The 14036-nt window shown below is 34.7% G+C and overlaps 1 protein-coding gene across 1 annotated transcript in view; it reads left to right on the forward strand.

The window, feature by feature from the left end:
- Positions 1–14036, forward strand: part of LOC136038426 (snake venom metalloproteinase BjussuMP-2-like) — a 224819-nt gene that overhangs the window by 110079 nt on the left and 100704 nt on the right. Inside the window, exon 8 of the mRNA XM_065721499.1 lies at positions 7080–7226. Within this exon, the coding sequence (XP_065577571.1) occupies positions 7080–7226 (147 nt within the window). The remainder of the gene's footprint in view (positions 1–7079; positions 7227–14036) is intronic.

A 14036-nucleotide genomic window follows, 5' to 3' on the forward strand; every position in this document is an offset into this window, starting at 1 on the left:
AAGAGAAATTTTAAACGGAAATCTTGTAAAAACTCATTTTCTAAATTTGTTTTATTTGTCCTACTTTCTCGTTGGTCGCTTCGTTTCTCACGTGGAGATATTCTAGGGGAACTGTCGTGGGAAAGTAGTTTGTTTTTTGCAGAATTTGAATTTCTTTGGTGATTTCTACGATGGGGGAGGGATATTTCCCAGGAAGAAATTTTCCCTGCAGAGATTGTCTGCGGGAGAGCCTTTCCCTGGGAGAGGAAAAACTGGGATTTCACCATGACCTTAAAAGGGACCAAAAATTCAATAAAAATAATCCTTTTTTCAAATCAAAGTATACTAAGGAGTCTTTTCAGGCGGAATCACCCGCAAGAGATTTTCTCGGGAAAAATTCGTGGCGAGGATGAAATTGTCCGGGGTTATACTCCCGGAGGGAAGAACTTTACCTGGGAGTAAATTCTTAGAGAAGAACTCTTTTGTGGGCGAATGATTTTCCATGGAGGGGGAGATCGATTCAATGGGATTTTTTGTAAAACGATCAGAAATTAAATAAAAATTCTAATGAAAGTAACGAGCAACATTAAAACTTAAAAAAAAATTATTCTGTATATGAGGAGGGGTTCCCTTCCTCAATACTTCCATCTTTACGCCAAAGTTTGACCTTTCGTCTCAATCCTTTAAGAACACTTCCTGAAACACAAAGGCTGTTAAATTAGAATCAGAGCCTTTTTATAATTGCTAAGAAACATTAACATAAAGAGTGGGGTATTGAGGAGGGGGCAGCCCCCCTGCATACATGGAATAATTTCTGTTTGTTTTTAATGTTACTCCATACTTTCAGTAGAAAAACTTATTTCTTTTGTTGAATTTCTCAAAAGAACAGAATCATGTCAGAAAAAAAACCTTTGTAGCATGCTTCGTCACTGAGGACCCAAAAACACCTCTGCAACCAAGATTAAAGAAGAACAAACAGAAAGAAAAAAAAGAAAAAGTGCCACTCGTGGAAAAAGAAGGTGCCACTCTTGGAAAAGGAAGTCCACTTGTGAAAAAGGAGGTGCCAAATGGTATTAAAAACTACATTTCCAGGTGCCTTCTCCCAAACTGGTGGGAACTACTGTGGTTAAGAAACTGAATAGACCTTATTAATAGAGGCTTTATCATCAAGATTACTATATAAGAATATAAATCGTCCAGTCTATTCATTGGCACCCATAAGCTGAATTTTAGGAAGGGGGCTTACCTGGTCCAATCTGCACATCCAAGACTGCATAACGGAAATCTAAAAACAAGAATATAGAACAGTTCGTGGTAACGAACTGTAGTAAGGAGCGACCCGGCTCAATAGTAACCAAAACTCTAAAAAATGGAATTTTGATACCAATGGTTACATAAAAAAAATTGCATTTTAATGCTGATTTCAAATACATAACTTTCATCAAGATTAGTCTTACCTAACAAAAGTTACGAGCCTGAGAAAATTTTCCTCATTTTAGAAAATAGGGGAAAACACCCCCTAAAAGTCATACAATCTTAACGCAAAAGTTCTAGAGCCCTTTTTAAATGACAAAAAAATTGGAGGGCACCTAGGCTAGGCTTCCTCCCTCTCTCCTTTTATCTCAAAATCTTCTGATTAAAACTATGAGAAAGCCATTTAGCCAACAAAAAAATTAATATGCAAACTTCGTTTTAATTATTTAATGTGCGGAGAGCCAAGATCAAAAATGCGTTAATTAAAAAACGCCCAGAAATTAAATAAAAAAATAAGTTTTTTAAATGAAGGTAAGGAGCGACATTAAAACTTAAAACGAACAGAAATTACTCCGTATATGAAAGAGGCTTTTCCTCCTCAACGCCCCGCTCTTTACGCTAAAGTTATTTACCATTTTAAGAAATAGAGTTAAGAGAAAGGGTCAAACTTTAGCGTAAAGAGCGGGGCGTTGAGGAGGAAAAGCCCCTTTCATATACGGAGTAATTTCTGTTCGTTTTAAGTTTTAATGTCGCTCCTTACTTTCATTTAAAATACTTATTTTTTTTATTTAATAAAAATACAAGGCAACATAATCCAGACAAATGGGAACTGGATCCTCCTCTCCCCCTCTCTCCATATGAGCACCCTTGAGCCTATTAGACATCGCGCCAGATAATGAACTGCCATATAGGACTGAGCCATATTTACTTTTAAGCTCTATTGTTTACTAGACTATGAAGCTGCGGGGTGAGTAGCAGAAGGAGAATTAATTCAAAAAATCTACAACTTGAAAAAAAAATTCAATAAATTAAAAAAATAAGCAGATACATATAAATAAAAAAAATAAATAAAAACGTTAAACTACAAATAAATAAAAAATTGAATAAAAAAATGCATTAAGTTGAGAAGAGTCAACTACAAAGTCCAGGCATATTGTTCTGCTTCTAAATAATATTTCGATGGACAGCTTTGATATCCTCAGTCTCCTTTGTGACTTTAATATTTCTATATATGTTATGAGACCATACCTCCTATATATGAGGTACAAGAAAAAAGAAGAACGAGAAAAATATTAAGAATAAAAGTATGGGAAGGGGGCCCAGGAACCAAACTGTAAATGAGTACCTAAAAGAAAAACAGCGACATCTTGAAGAAAAATGCAGAAAACGTTGGGTGATTTGCTTCCTGCCACGAATTGCACTCCCGGTCAAAAGAAGAGAATCAGGAAATCGGTACCTGCGCTACGGAGAGAATGGGTCGGCATGCGCGAAATTTTTCTTTACACCTGTTGGATGAACTTGATTGAATAAAACTAATTGAATAAAAATAAATCAATAAAATTCTCACAAAAACAATTCCAGAGGAATATGTGCTACTGGTGCTGTTTAGTCAAGTATTCTTTCTTAGGTGCGATTAAAGACTGCTTCCGGACCAATGGCGTGGTCTCCACGCCATTACCATCACATCTCCACAATAAAACGTTAAGTCCATCAAAGAGTTCGGAGTAAAGACCTATAAGTAATGAGCGAGGCAACTCAATGGTAACTGAAACTCTAAAAAAAAGAATTTTGATATCAAAAGGTATATAGAAAAGAATCAGCTTATTATGCTGATTCTAAATATACAAGACTCATCAAGTTTAGTGCTACCCATGAAAAGTTAAGACCCTGAGAAAATTTTTCTAGTTTTCAAGAAAGGGGGAAAAACCCTTTAAAGGTGAACGAATCTTAATGAACATTACACAGATTAAGCGTATCACAGAACCCTACTACAGAACTTTCAAGCTCTGATATTTAAAAATGTGGAATCTTGTATTTTTTTTTTTGCCAGGAGAAAGATCACAGATACATGATTTTTTCTTTTGGGGCTGATCATATTGAATTAGCGGCCCTGAAGATCGGAAAAGGGTGCATTTAAATAGAAATTTAAAGTTTTAATGCCTTTTTGAAATGACCAAAAAGATTGGAGGGCAACAAGCCCCCCAATCCATGCTCTTTTCTTCCCCAAAGATATTATGTTTCCCAAAGAAACATCAAGTAACTTGTTCTTTAGGGATAATATGAAACGCTGCAGCAACTGGAGTCCCTTCAGCTCCAGTATTATAAAAGAGTGTTTGGTCTACATCAGACAACTCATTCACAGATTCTGAAAGGTGATATGGGCCTGTTTTCTTTAAAGCTACGTAGTTATATTTTAATGCTTAGGTTCTGGTTGAAGTTAACTAAGAGTAATGAAGATAGACTAGTAAGAGCGGCATATGAAGAGATGTTGAAATGTGGTTTAAAAACCCCGTGGCCATCCCAAATTAAATCATTACTAGAAAAAGTAAGAATGCCTTATTTATGGAATAATGGTCTTTGCTCTCGTGATTTACCAACAAATTTAGAAAGCCAGGTACGATTTATATTAGAGAGTCAGGAAATTCATCATTGGCAAGGGCTGGTTTTTGATTCTACAACCCTGCAACATTATAATCAGGCAAAACCTAGTTTTGGGGAGGAAGTTTATTTTAAATTTAACTTACCGGCTATGATTCTACGTCGTTGGATTCAGCTTAGGGCAAATTGTCTTCCAATCCAGAACAGGCAAAAAACGTTCGACAAAAATAAAATGATAGTTGGTCCTGATAGGCGGTATGTTTGTCCCCTTTGTAAAGATGATGATGAAGACTTGGATCATTTTCTCCGGAAATGCCCGGTGCTCTTGGATTTACGGGAAATTTAATTGCATGGGGTTAATTTGATGCTTCCGGGTATTCTACAAAATAGTAACCCAACCACAATATTTCGAGTGGGAGTATATATAGATAAATCTTTAATAAGAAGAAAAAGTTTTATATGATTAATTTCTTTTGTAGTTAGATTAGGTACTTTTTGCGTTGAATTCTGTTTTTTGTGCGTGTTCGTACTGTTGTTAATTTCCTTGCTTATTTGTTATTTATTTATATTTTTGTGTATATGGCCCACGGTTCTTTGAAATATACTTATCTATCTATCTATCTATCTATCTATGACCCCACCCCCCATTCCGTGGGGAGAGGTTTGTAAGTTATGAAATTTGCGCATTGTTTACGTATTTATTATTGGGAAGTATAAAGGCATTCTGGGGGAGAGGAATTTGGTATTTGGGCTAGCTGCCATAGGGAAACTCTTTTGTGGGGAGGGAAATTTTTGGAGGTGAGCTTTCCGGGGTAATTTTCAAACTGAGAGGATTTCACACAAACTTTTATATAAATTTATTTTTTGTTGTCTTGGTTTCTCTTTGCCAACTCAATTTTTCACGTGGAGATGTTTTGGGGGAATTACTTGGATGCTACTTCCATCGTATTTGGATATCCCGGGTAAAAAGTTCTATGGAAGGGGAGATTTGTATGGACGGGTTTGAGATTAAAGTCTTTCTCATATGAAATTATGCTAGGGAGAATTCTTCAGGCTTAATCTTCCACAAGACGCTTTACGGCGGGGGGAGGAGGTTTCAACTAGGATAAAATTGTCTAGAGGGGATTGTAAAGGGGGTTTGGCTGGAGGGAATTTTACAGGGTGGGATGTATATTATGTGACAAGAACTTTCCACGGAGGGGTTTCACGTGAAGGAAGGGAATTTTTCATGAAGGGTGAGCCAGATTTATAGGTATTGTTTGAAAACCATCAGAAATTAAATATAAAAATAAACAATTCAACTAAAAGTAAGGAACAACACCAAAACTCAAAATAACCAGAAATTATTCTGTATATGAAGGGGTTGTCCTTCCTTCTCAATACCTTGCTTTTTACTCTAAAGTTTGACTGTTTTTCCCAATTTTTTACGAGCGACTCTTGAAATGCAAGGGCTGTTTAATTTGAATAGGTGCTTTTCTAAGGTGCTAAGCACTTTTTTTTTTAAAGTGCTTAAAAATAATGCAAAGAGCGAGGTATTGAGAAGAAGGGCAAACTCTTCGTATACTAATTAATTTCTTTTCGTTTTGAGTTTTAATGCTCCTCCTTACTTTCAGTTGAAAATGCTCGTTTTTTAATTCATTTAATCAGATCAAGAACGATAAAGGGTCTTTATGCCCATTCTCAAAAAGGTGTTGGGAAGGCCGCCAAAAGCGCCTTAAGTCGATGTCATATGGCACCTACCAAATTATTTTGTCATTTAATTAGCCTAAACAATTAAGACGCGCCTGCATGAAACAGAATTGGTCAAATGATAACTAGGTCTGTTTAAATTCTTCCTTTTCTTTGGTGTCAGCAGCAAAAAATTCACAGAAAAAGCAAAATGAATGGCGGCTTAGCACCGACGGTGGAGTATAAAAACCAAAAATTAGACATTAGAGTAGGGCCGTGTCCTGAAATTTTTTCGGGGGGAGGGCAAAAAAAACTTTGCAAACGTATCAGATTTTGTTCATATGTATTATTTTTTAGTTTTACGAGTTGAACTGGAATGTCCAGTGGAGGATGCTTAAATCCTGAACCCTCTTCCGGGATATAGTCTTGCCTTTTGGTTACACCATATTTTATTATCAAAACCTAAGCAGTATCATGTTTTTTTGTTTTTTTTTTAGCTTAGGCACACTTTCACCATAACTTTCAAAATACGAAACTTGTCTTCTCCACAATACTTTACAAAAGTACACCTTTGCAGCTATGACTATACAGTGGCCGTCACGTAAGGCACGTAATTCTTTTTGGTATGTCTCAAATGACGTTATTGTAAGTTTTACCTTTCACATTTATAATAAGTCCTTTCACACTAAGCTAACGTCATCTCCATAAAACTATCATAATCATCGTCTAAAGTATCAAAATTTTTATAAACAAGTTAATCAAAAAGAAAGTGGAAAAAAAAGAAGGAGATTTAAGCACTGATCAAGCGTGAAAGGCTATTTTTTAGAATTTTTATTAATTTAACTTTCTAATTGCTTTTCTAAAAATTCTCTTTTGTTGCTATTATAATGAATTTCTGTGACGTAGCATAAACTTCTATAGTGTAATATTTACAATATTCTATGTAGAGTGTGTGTCTACTTGGCAGTGACTACACTGCGAATAAAATTGCCCCTTTAAGCTTTATAACGTATATAATATTCTTTATAACGTATATAGTACCGATATAATATTCAATACGTTGCCACATTCAAATTTAGAACAATTAGTTCCTAGCCTTTGTTTTGATGCTGATATTTTTTTCAAAACAATTGATTTCAAAACGTGATTGTACTATCTTTGTTTATATTTTTCTCCCCCTCCCCAAGAATTATAATGGAAGCCATATAACAGGCCCACGACCCTCCTCCTATATTTAGCAAGCGAGTATGTTACATCTTGTTTGCGGATTATAACGGTTTATCAATATAACGGTATATGCGGCAGCTTTATAACGGAAGTTGAAATAATAAGTTATGGCCGCGTGAAGCAGCTGTTTTTTGTTTTGTTTTTTAACTTTACGATGAAATAGTTCCAATCATTTTTCCCAAACAGGTTATGCACTTAAAATCTTTCTTTTAGTAAAAAAAAAAAAAAAAATGAAAAACGTACTTTTTTTTATAAAAGCCTTGAGATTTCTGCTTCAACATGCCGGCTTCCCCGAGGCTAATAATGTGTCAAGTACCTTTTCCCGCTGAATAACCCCATTCCTTTGATTCCAGGAAGTGGAACATTGCTATTACCATGGAACTGTCAAGGACTATCCTGGGGCGACAGCAGCCTTTAGAACATGCAATGGTCTTTCTGGAGTGATACACATAGGAAATGAAACGTTTATAATGCATCCCTTCTACGGTGGAGATCTCTCTGTAAGTCATAATTTATCAAGCTAGAATAAATATGTATAAACATGAAAATCTATTGGCACGGCCTTGCCGTGCAATTTGTGGGGACGAACTGTAGTAAGGAGCGACCCGGCTCAACAGTAACTGAAATTCTAAAACCGGAATTTTGATACACATAGTTACATCAAAAGAATTGTATTTTTATGCTAGTTTTAAAAATATAAGTTTCATCAAGCTTAGACTTACTCATCAAAAGTTGCGACCCTGAAAAAAAATCTGCTAAATTTTAGAAAATAGGGGAAACACCCCCTAAAAGTTATAAATCTTAACGAAAATCATACCATCAAAATCAGCGTATCACTCCTATCTACAAAATGTGGAATTTGGTATTATTTGTCAAACAGTTCGTGGTAACGAACTGTAGTAAGGAGCGACCCGGCTCATTAGTAAACGAAACTCTAAAAAATGGAATATTGATACGAGTCGTACAGTCATACATTGATACGAGCCTAAGAGTCATACAATCTTAACGAAAATCACACCATCAGATTCAGTGTATCAGAAACCCTTATTGTAGAAGTTTCAAGCTCCTATCTACAAAAATGTGGAATTTCGAATTTTTTGCCAGAAGACAAATCACGGATGCGTGTTTATTTGTTGTTTTGTTTGTTTTTTCCCCAGGGGTGATCGTATCGACCCAGTGGTCCTAGAAAAAATGGAATATTGAAAAACACTAAAAAATGGAATATTGATACCAATAGTTACATAAAAAATTCCATTTTAATGCTGATTTTAAATATATAACTTTCATCAAGATTAGTCTTACCCATCAAAAGCTACGAGCCTAAGAAAATTTGCCTTATTTTAGAAAATAGGGGAAAACACCCCCTAAAAGTCATACAATCTTAACAAAAATCACAGCATCAGATTCAGCGTATCAGAAACCCTTATTGCAGAAGTTTCAAGCTCTATCTACAATTAAATAAAAAAAACAAGTTTTTTTAACTGAAAGTAAGGAGCGACATTAAAACTTAAAACGAACAGAAATTACTCCGTATATGGAATGGGTTGTCCCCTCCGCAGTCCCACGCTCTTTACGCTAAAGTTTGACTCTTTGCCACAATTCTACTTTTTAAAACAACTAAAAACTTTAGCGTAAAGAGCGTGGGACTGCGGAGGGGACAACCCATTTCATATACGGAGTAATTTCTGTTCGTTTTAAGTTTTAATGTCGCTCCTTACTTTCAGTTAAAAAAATTAGTTTTTTTTTATTTAATTTCTGAACGTTTTTTAATTAATGCATGTTTGATTTTGGCTCTCCGCACATAAATTATTGAAATGAAATTAGTATATTAATTTCTTTTTTGGCTAAATGGCTTTCTCTTAGTTTTGATCAGACGATTTTGAGAAATAAGGGGTGGGGAAGGAGGCCTAGCTGCCCTCCAATTTTTCGGTTACTTAAAAAGGCTACTAGAACTTTTAATATTCAACGAATGTTTTTATTAGTAAAAAATATACGTAACTTAAGAATTAACTTACGTAACAAACTTTTATATTCTTATATTTTTATTATGTGTACGAGGGGGTTTGTACCTTCGTTAATACCTCGCTCTTTACACTAAATCGTAAGTTTTGTTCCAATTCTTTAAGAATGACCCCTGAATCAAATAGGCCGTAGAATAAATAATTGAAATCACTAAAAATATTTTAGCATAAAGAGCGAGGTATTTATCTCCTCCTAAATACCTCGCTCTTTATGCTAAAGTATTTTTAGAACCCTTCATATGCGTAATAATCTCTGTTTGTTTTAAATTTCAATGCTATTCCTTACTTTCATTTGAAAAAACGTTTTCATGTTTATTTTTTCATTGTTTTTTTTTATAGTAATGCTAGAAAATCCTGCGCCCTTTTCATTGAATTTTTTTCCCCCATGGCATATTTCTCCAAGGAAAGATCCTCCCACATAATCCCCTCCCTCAACCCTACCCCCAAAACCAAAAAAATCCCCCTGAAAACGTCTGTACACTTCCCAATAACCATTATTATATGTAAACACTGGTTGAAGTTTGTAACTTGCAACCCCTCCCCCAGGGACTGTGGGGGAGTAAGTCATCCCCAAAAACATAGTTATTAAGATTTTCGACTATGCCAAACAAAATGGCTATCTCAAAATTTTGATCCGTTGACTTTGGGAAAAAATGAGCGTGGGAGGGGGCCTAGATGCCCTCCAATTTTTTTGGTCACTTAAAAAGGGCACTAGAACTTTTCATTTCCGTTAGAATGAGCCCTCTTGCGACATTCTAGGACCACTTGGTCGATACGATGAGTCCTGGGAAAAAAAAAACAAACAAAAAAACAAATAAATAAACACGCACCCGTGATTTGTCTTTTGGCAAAAAATGCAAAATTCCACATTTTTGTAGATAGGAGCTTGAAACTTCTACAGTAGGGTTCTCTGATACGCTTAATCTGATGGTGTTATTTTCGTTAAGATCCTACTACTTTTAGGGGGTGTTTCCCCCTATTTTCCTAAATAAGGCAAATTTTCTCAGGCTCGTAACTTTTGATGGCTAAGACTAAACTTGATGAAACTTATATATTTAAAATCAGCATTAAAATGCGATTCTTTTGATGTAGCTATTTATATCAAAATTCAATTTTTTAGAGTTTTGGTTACTATTGAGCCGGATCGCTCCTTACTACAGTTCGTTACCACGAACTGTTTGAAAATGTGGAATTTCGCATTTTTTGCCAGAAGACAAATCACGGATGCGTGTTTATTTTATTTTATTTTTTTCCAGGGGTGATCGTATCGACCCAGTGGTCCTAGAATGTCCCTCGAGGGCTCATTCTAACGGAAATTAAAAGTTCTAGTGCCCTTTTTAAGTGACCAAAAAATCGGAGGGTGCCTAGGCCCCCTCCCACGCTCATTTTTTCCCCAAAGACAACGGATCGAAATTCTGAGATAGCCATTTTATTCACCATAGTCGAAAAACTTAATAACGATGTCTTTGGGGACGACTTACTCCCCCTAAGTCCCCGTGGGAGGGGTTGCAAGTTACAAACTTTGACCTGTGTTTTTCATATAGCAATGGTTACTAGGAAGTGTACGGACGTTTTCAGGTTTTTTATTTGGTTTGGGGGGAGAGTTAAGGTTGGGGGGAGGGGCTACGTGGGAGGATTTTTCCATGGAAAAACTTCTCATGGGGGAAGAGACTTTCAATGAAGGGGGCGCAGGATTTTCTAGCATTATTTAAAAAAAAACAATGAACAAATAAATATGAAAAGTTTTTTCTACTGAAATTGAGGAGCAGCATAAACCTTAAAACAAGCAGAAATTCTTACACATATGAGGGGTTTACCTCCTCACAATACCTTGCTCTTTACGCTAAAGTATTTTTAGTGATTTCAACTATTTATTCTACGGCCTTTGTGATTCAAGGATCATTCTTATGGAACTGGGACAAAATTTAAGCTTTAGTGTAAAGAGCGAGGTATTGACGAGGGGTGAACCCCCTCATATAAGCAATAAAAACATACGAATATAGAAGTTTGTTACGTAAGTTAATTCGTAAATTACGTATATTTTTTATTAATGAAAATGTTCGTAAAAAATTAGAAGTTCTAGTTGCCTTTTTAAGTAATGAAAAAATTGGAGGGCAACTAGGCTTCCCCTCTCACTCCTTTTTTCTCAAAATCTTTTGATTAAAACTACGCGAAAGTCATTTAGCAAAAAAAAATAATATACAAATTTCGTTTTAATTATTTATGTGCGGAGAGCCAAGATCAAAACATGCATTAATTAAAAAATGTCCAGAAATTAAATAAAAAAAGCAAGTTTTTTTTAAATGAAAGTAAGGAGCGACATTAAAACTTAAAATAAACAGAAATTCCTCCGCATATGAAAGGGGCATTTCTTGTGCTCTTTACGCTAAAGTTTTTTACTGTTTTAAGAAGTAGAGTTAAGAGAAAGAGTCAAACTATAGCGTAAAGAGCGGGGCGTTGAAGAGGAAAAGCCCATTTTTTATATGGAGTATTTCTGTTCGTTTTAAGTTTTAATGTTGCTCCTTATTTAACTTTTATTTAACTTATTTAACTTATTTACTTTTATTTAAAAAAAACTTGTTTTTTTATTTAATAAGAAGACAGATCACGGATGCGTCTTTATTTGTTTTTTTCCCACGGGTGATCGTATCGACCCAGTGATCCTAGAATGTCGCAAGAGGGCTCGTTCTAACGGAAATTAAAAGTATTAGCACCCTTTTTAAGTGACCAAACAAATTGAAGGTCAAAATCTTGATATTTTTGGCCATTTTGTTCAGGATAGTCGAAAAACCTAGTAGCTATGTCTTTGGGGACGACTTAATCCCCCAAAATCCCAGGGGAGGGGCTACAAGTTACAAACTTTGACCATTACTTACATATACTAATGGTTATTGGGAAGTGTAAAAACTTTTCAGGGGGACTTTTTCGCTTTGGGGGGAGAAGGGGTCGGGGGATTAGGGTTAAGTGGTGGGATTTTTCCATGGAAAGATTTATTATGAGGGAAGAGAATTTCCATGAAGGGGTGCAGGATTTTATATCATTACTTAAAAAAAAAACAATGAGAAAATAAACAAGAAAAGTTTTTTCAAGTGGAAGTGAGGAGCAGAATTAAAAATTCAGACGAACGGAAATTATTACGTAGATAAAGGAGTTCGTCTCCTCCTCAATACCTCACTCTTTAAGGTAAAATATTTTTAGTAGTTTCAACTGTTTATTCTACGGCCTTTGTGAATCAATGGTCGTTCTTAAAGAATTGGTACAAAGTTCAAGCTTTAGTGTAAAGAGCAAGCTATTGACGAGGGTATGAACCCCCCTCATATAAGTAACAAAAATATGCAAATATAGAAGTTCGTTACTTAAGTTAATTCTTAAGTTACGTATATTTATTACTAATAAAAACGTTCGTAAAAAAACAAGAAGTTTTAGTTGCCATTTTAAGTAACCAAAAATTGGAAGGCAACTAGGCCTCCTCCCCACCACTTTTTTTTCAAGATGGTCATATCAGAACTATGGAAAAGCCATTTAGTAAAACAAAATTAATTAATATGTATATTTTGTTTCAATTATTCATGTGCGGTGAGCCAAAATCAAAACCTTTATTAATTCAAAAACGTTCAGAAATTAAATAAGAAAAAAGGTTTCTTCAACAGAGAGTAAGTTGCATTAAACAACAGAGAGCAACATTAAAACTTAAAACGAACAGAAATTATTCCGTATATAAAAGGGGTTTTCCCCTTTTTAACGCCTTGCTCTTTACGTTAAAGTTTTTATCGTTTTAAAAAGTAGAGTTGTGACAAAAATTCAAACTTTAGCGTAAAGAGCGGGGCATTGAGGTTGGGAAAACCCCTTTCATATAGGAAATAATTTCTGTTCGTTTTAAGTTTTGATCTCGCTCCTTCCTTTCAGCTGAAAAAACTTGTTTTTTTATTTTATTTTCATAAGGAGTAGATTAAGATTTTGCACAGAAAAGAATTGCATCTGACAGTTCATATGTTCACTTTGAACCTGAAAATGCCAAACATTGAACATTTTACTTATAAAAATTTTGTTATTAGATTTTTTATCCTACAAAATGCAAACAATTTTGTTTTAAAATATGTAAGAAAATGACACATCCTTAAAAATGTGCTTGCCAATTTCTATATGAGTTTTTGAAATGATTTGTCAGAACTGTTTGACTTCAGTGGTCCTGGTTTTTGAGTAAAATGTGCTTTTCTTGGAACAATAAATTTCCACATAGCGCCATGGTTTTTCTTCTTAACTAGTAGTCTCTACCCTAGTAGTAGTAGTACTAGTAGTAGTACTTTTGCATTTCCCCCCTTTTTTTGTTCACCTGGTTTCTCAAATAAGTTTATACTTTTCAGATCTCTTAAAACCTATATAAAAATTGGTAAAAAATCATGAACAAATAAAATTTCAAACAGGGTAGAGTCCTTTTATTTGACAGTGAAAAACCTATTAGAAAATTCGGGATATTTCGACCAAATACATCAGCGATCACCATCAGCAGACAAACTAAAAGTATTACACTTAAATAAACTGTATTTATGAAGAATAAAATATTTACTTCCGGGTCACAGATAATTTCCAGTTCATTGGCTAGTAGGGGTCATTAACAGACCCCTCTCAAATGAACGTCTTAAATTTTGGTCTTCAAAAAACATCGACGATAAAAATCGAACCATTTTCTTAAATTTTTTTAGTTTCATATTACCCTCTTTGGCAAATTTTATTCTCATGGGTGTAGGAAGTAGAGAGCACAGGGAGCCACATATATTACTCTCTGTTGTAAATGCTATTTCCATGAGTGCAGATATTGGAGGTGACAAGGGAGAGGGGTGATAAAAAGGGTACTATTTATATGACTTTAGATCTTTTCCTTTTACATTTAATTTTCTTAATTCTCTCTTTAAAAAACTGTATGAGAGTTGCACTAAGCTTACTTCTTTGAATTCTTTTAGTTTATAATGTCTTTAATTAAAAAACAATAAAAACCTTATTCATTATAATTTGTAACTTTTGTCATTTATAATTATTTAGTTTACAGACATTCAGAAGTAGAAACCACAAATCCTTTTTTATCAACTTGTTGTGCTATTGCTTTTACTTATTTCTCATCCAAGCGGGTGAATTTACCAAATTTATTCTCGTATTTTTTTTTTTTTTTATGTTGAAGATTTGTATCCTTTCTGGATTCTTAGGTATTTTATTTTTCTGAAGTCTTACCATTTTAAAACCAAACAGTTTGTGGTAACGAACTGTAGTAAGGAGCGCAACTGGTTCAATAGT

Source organism: Artemia franciscana, chromosome 18 (assembly GCF_032884065.1).
Source record: "Artemia franciscana chromosome 18, ASM3288406v1, whole genome shotgun sequence".
Lineage (NCBI taxonomy): Eukaryota > Metazoa > Arthropoda > Branchiopoda > Anostraca > Artemiidae > Artemia > Artemia franciscana.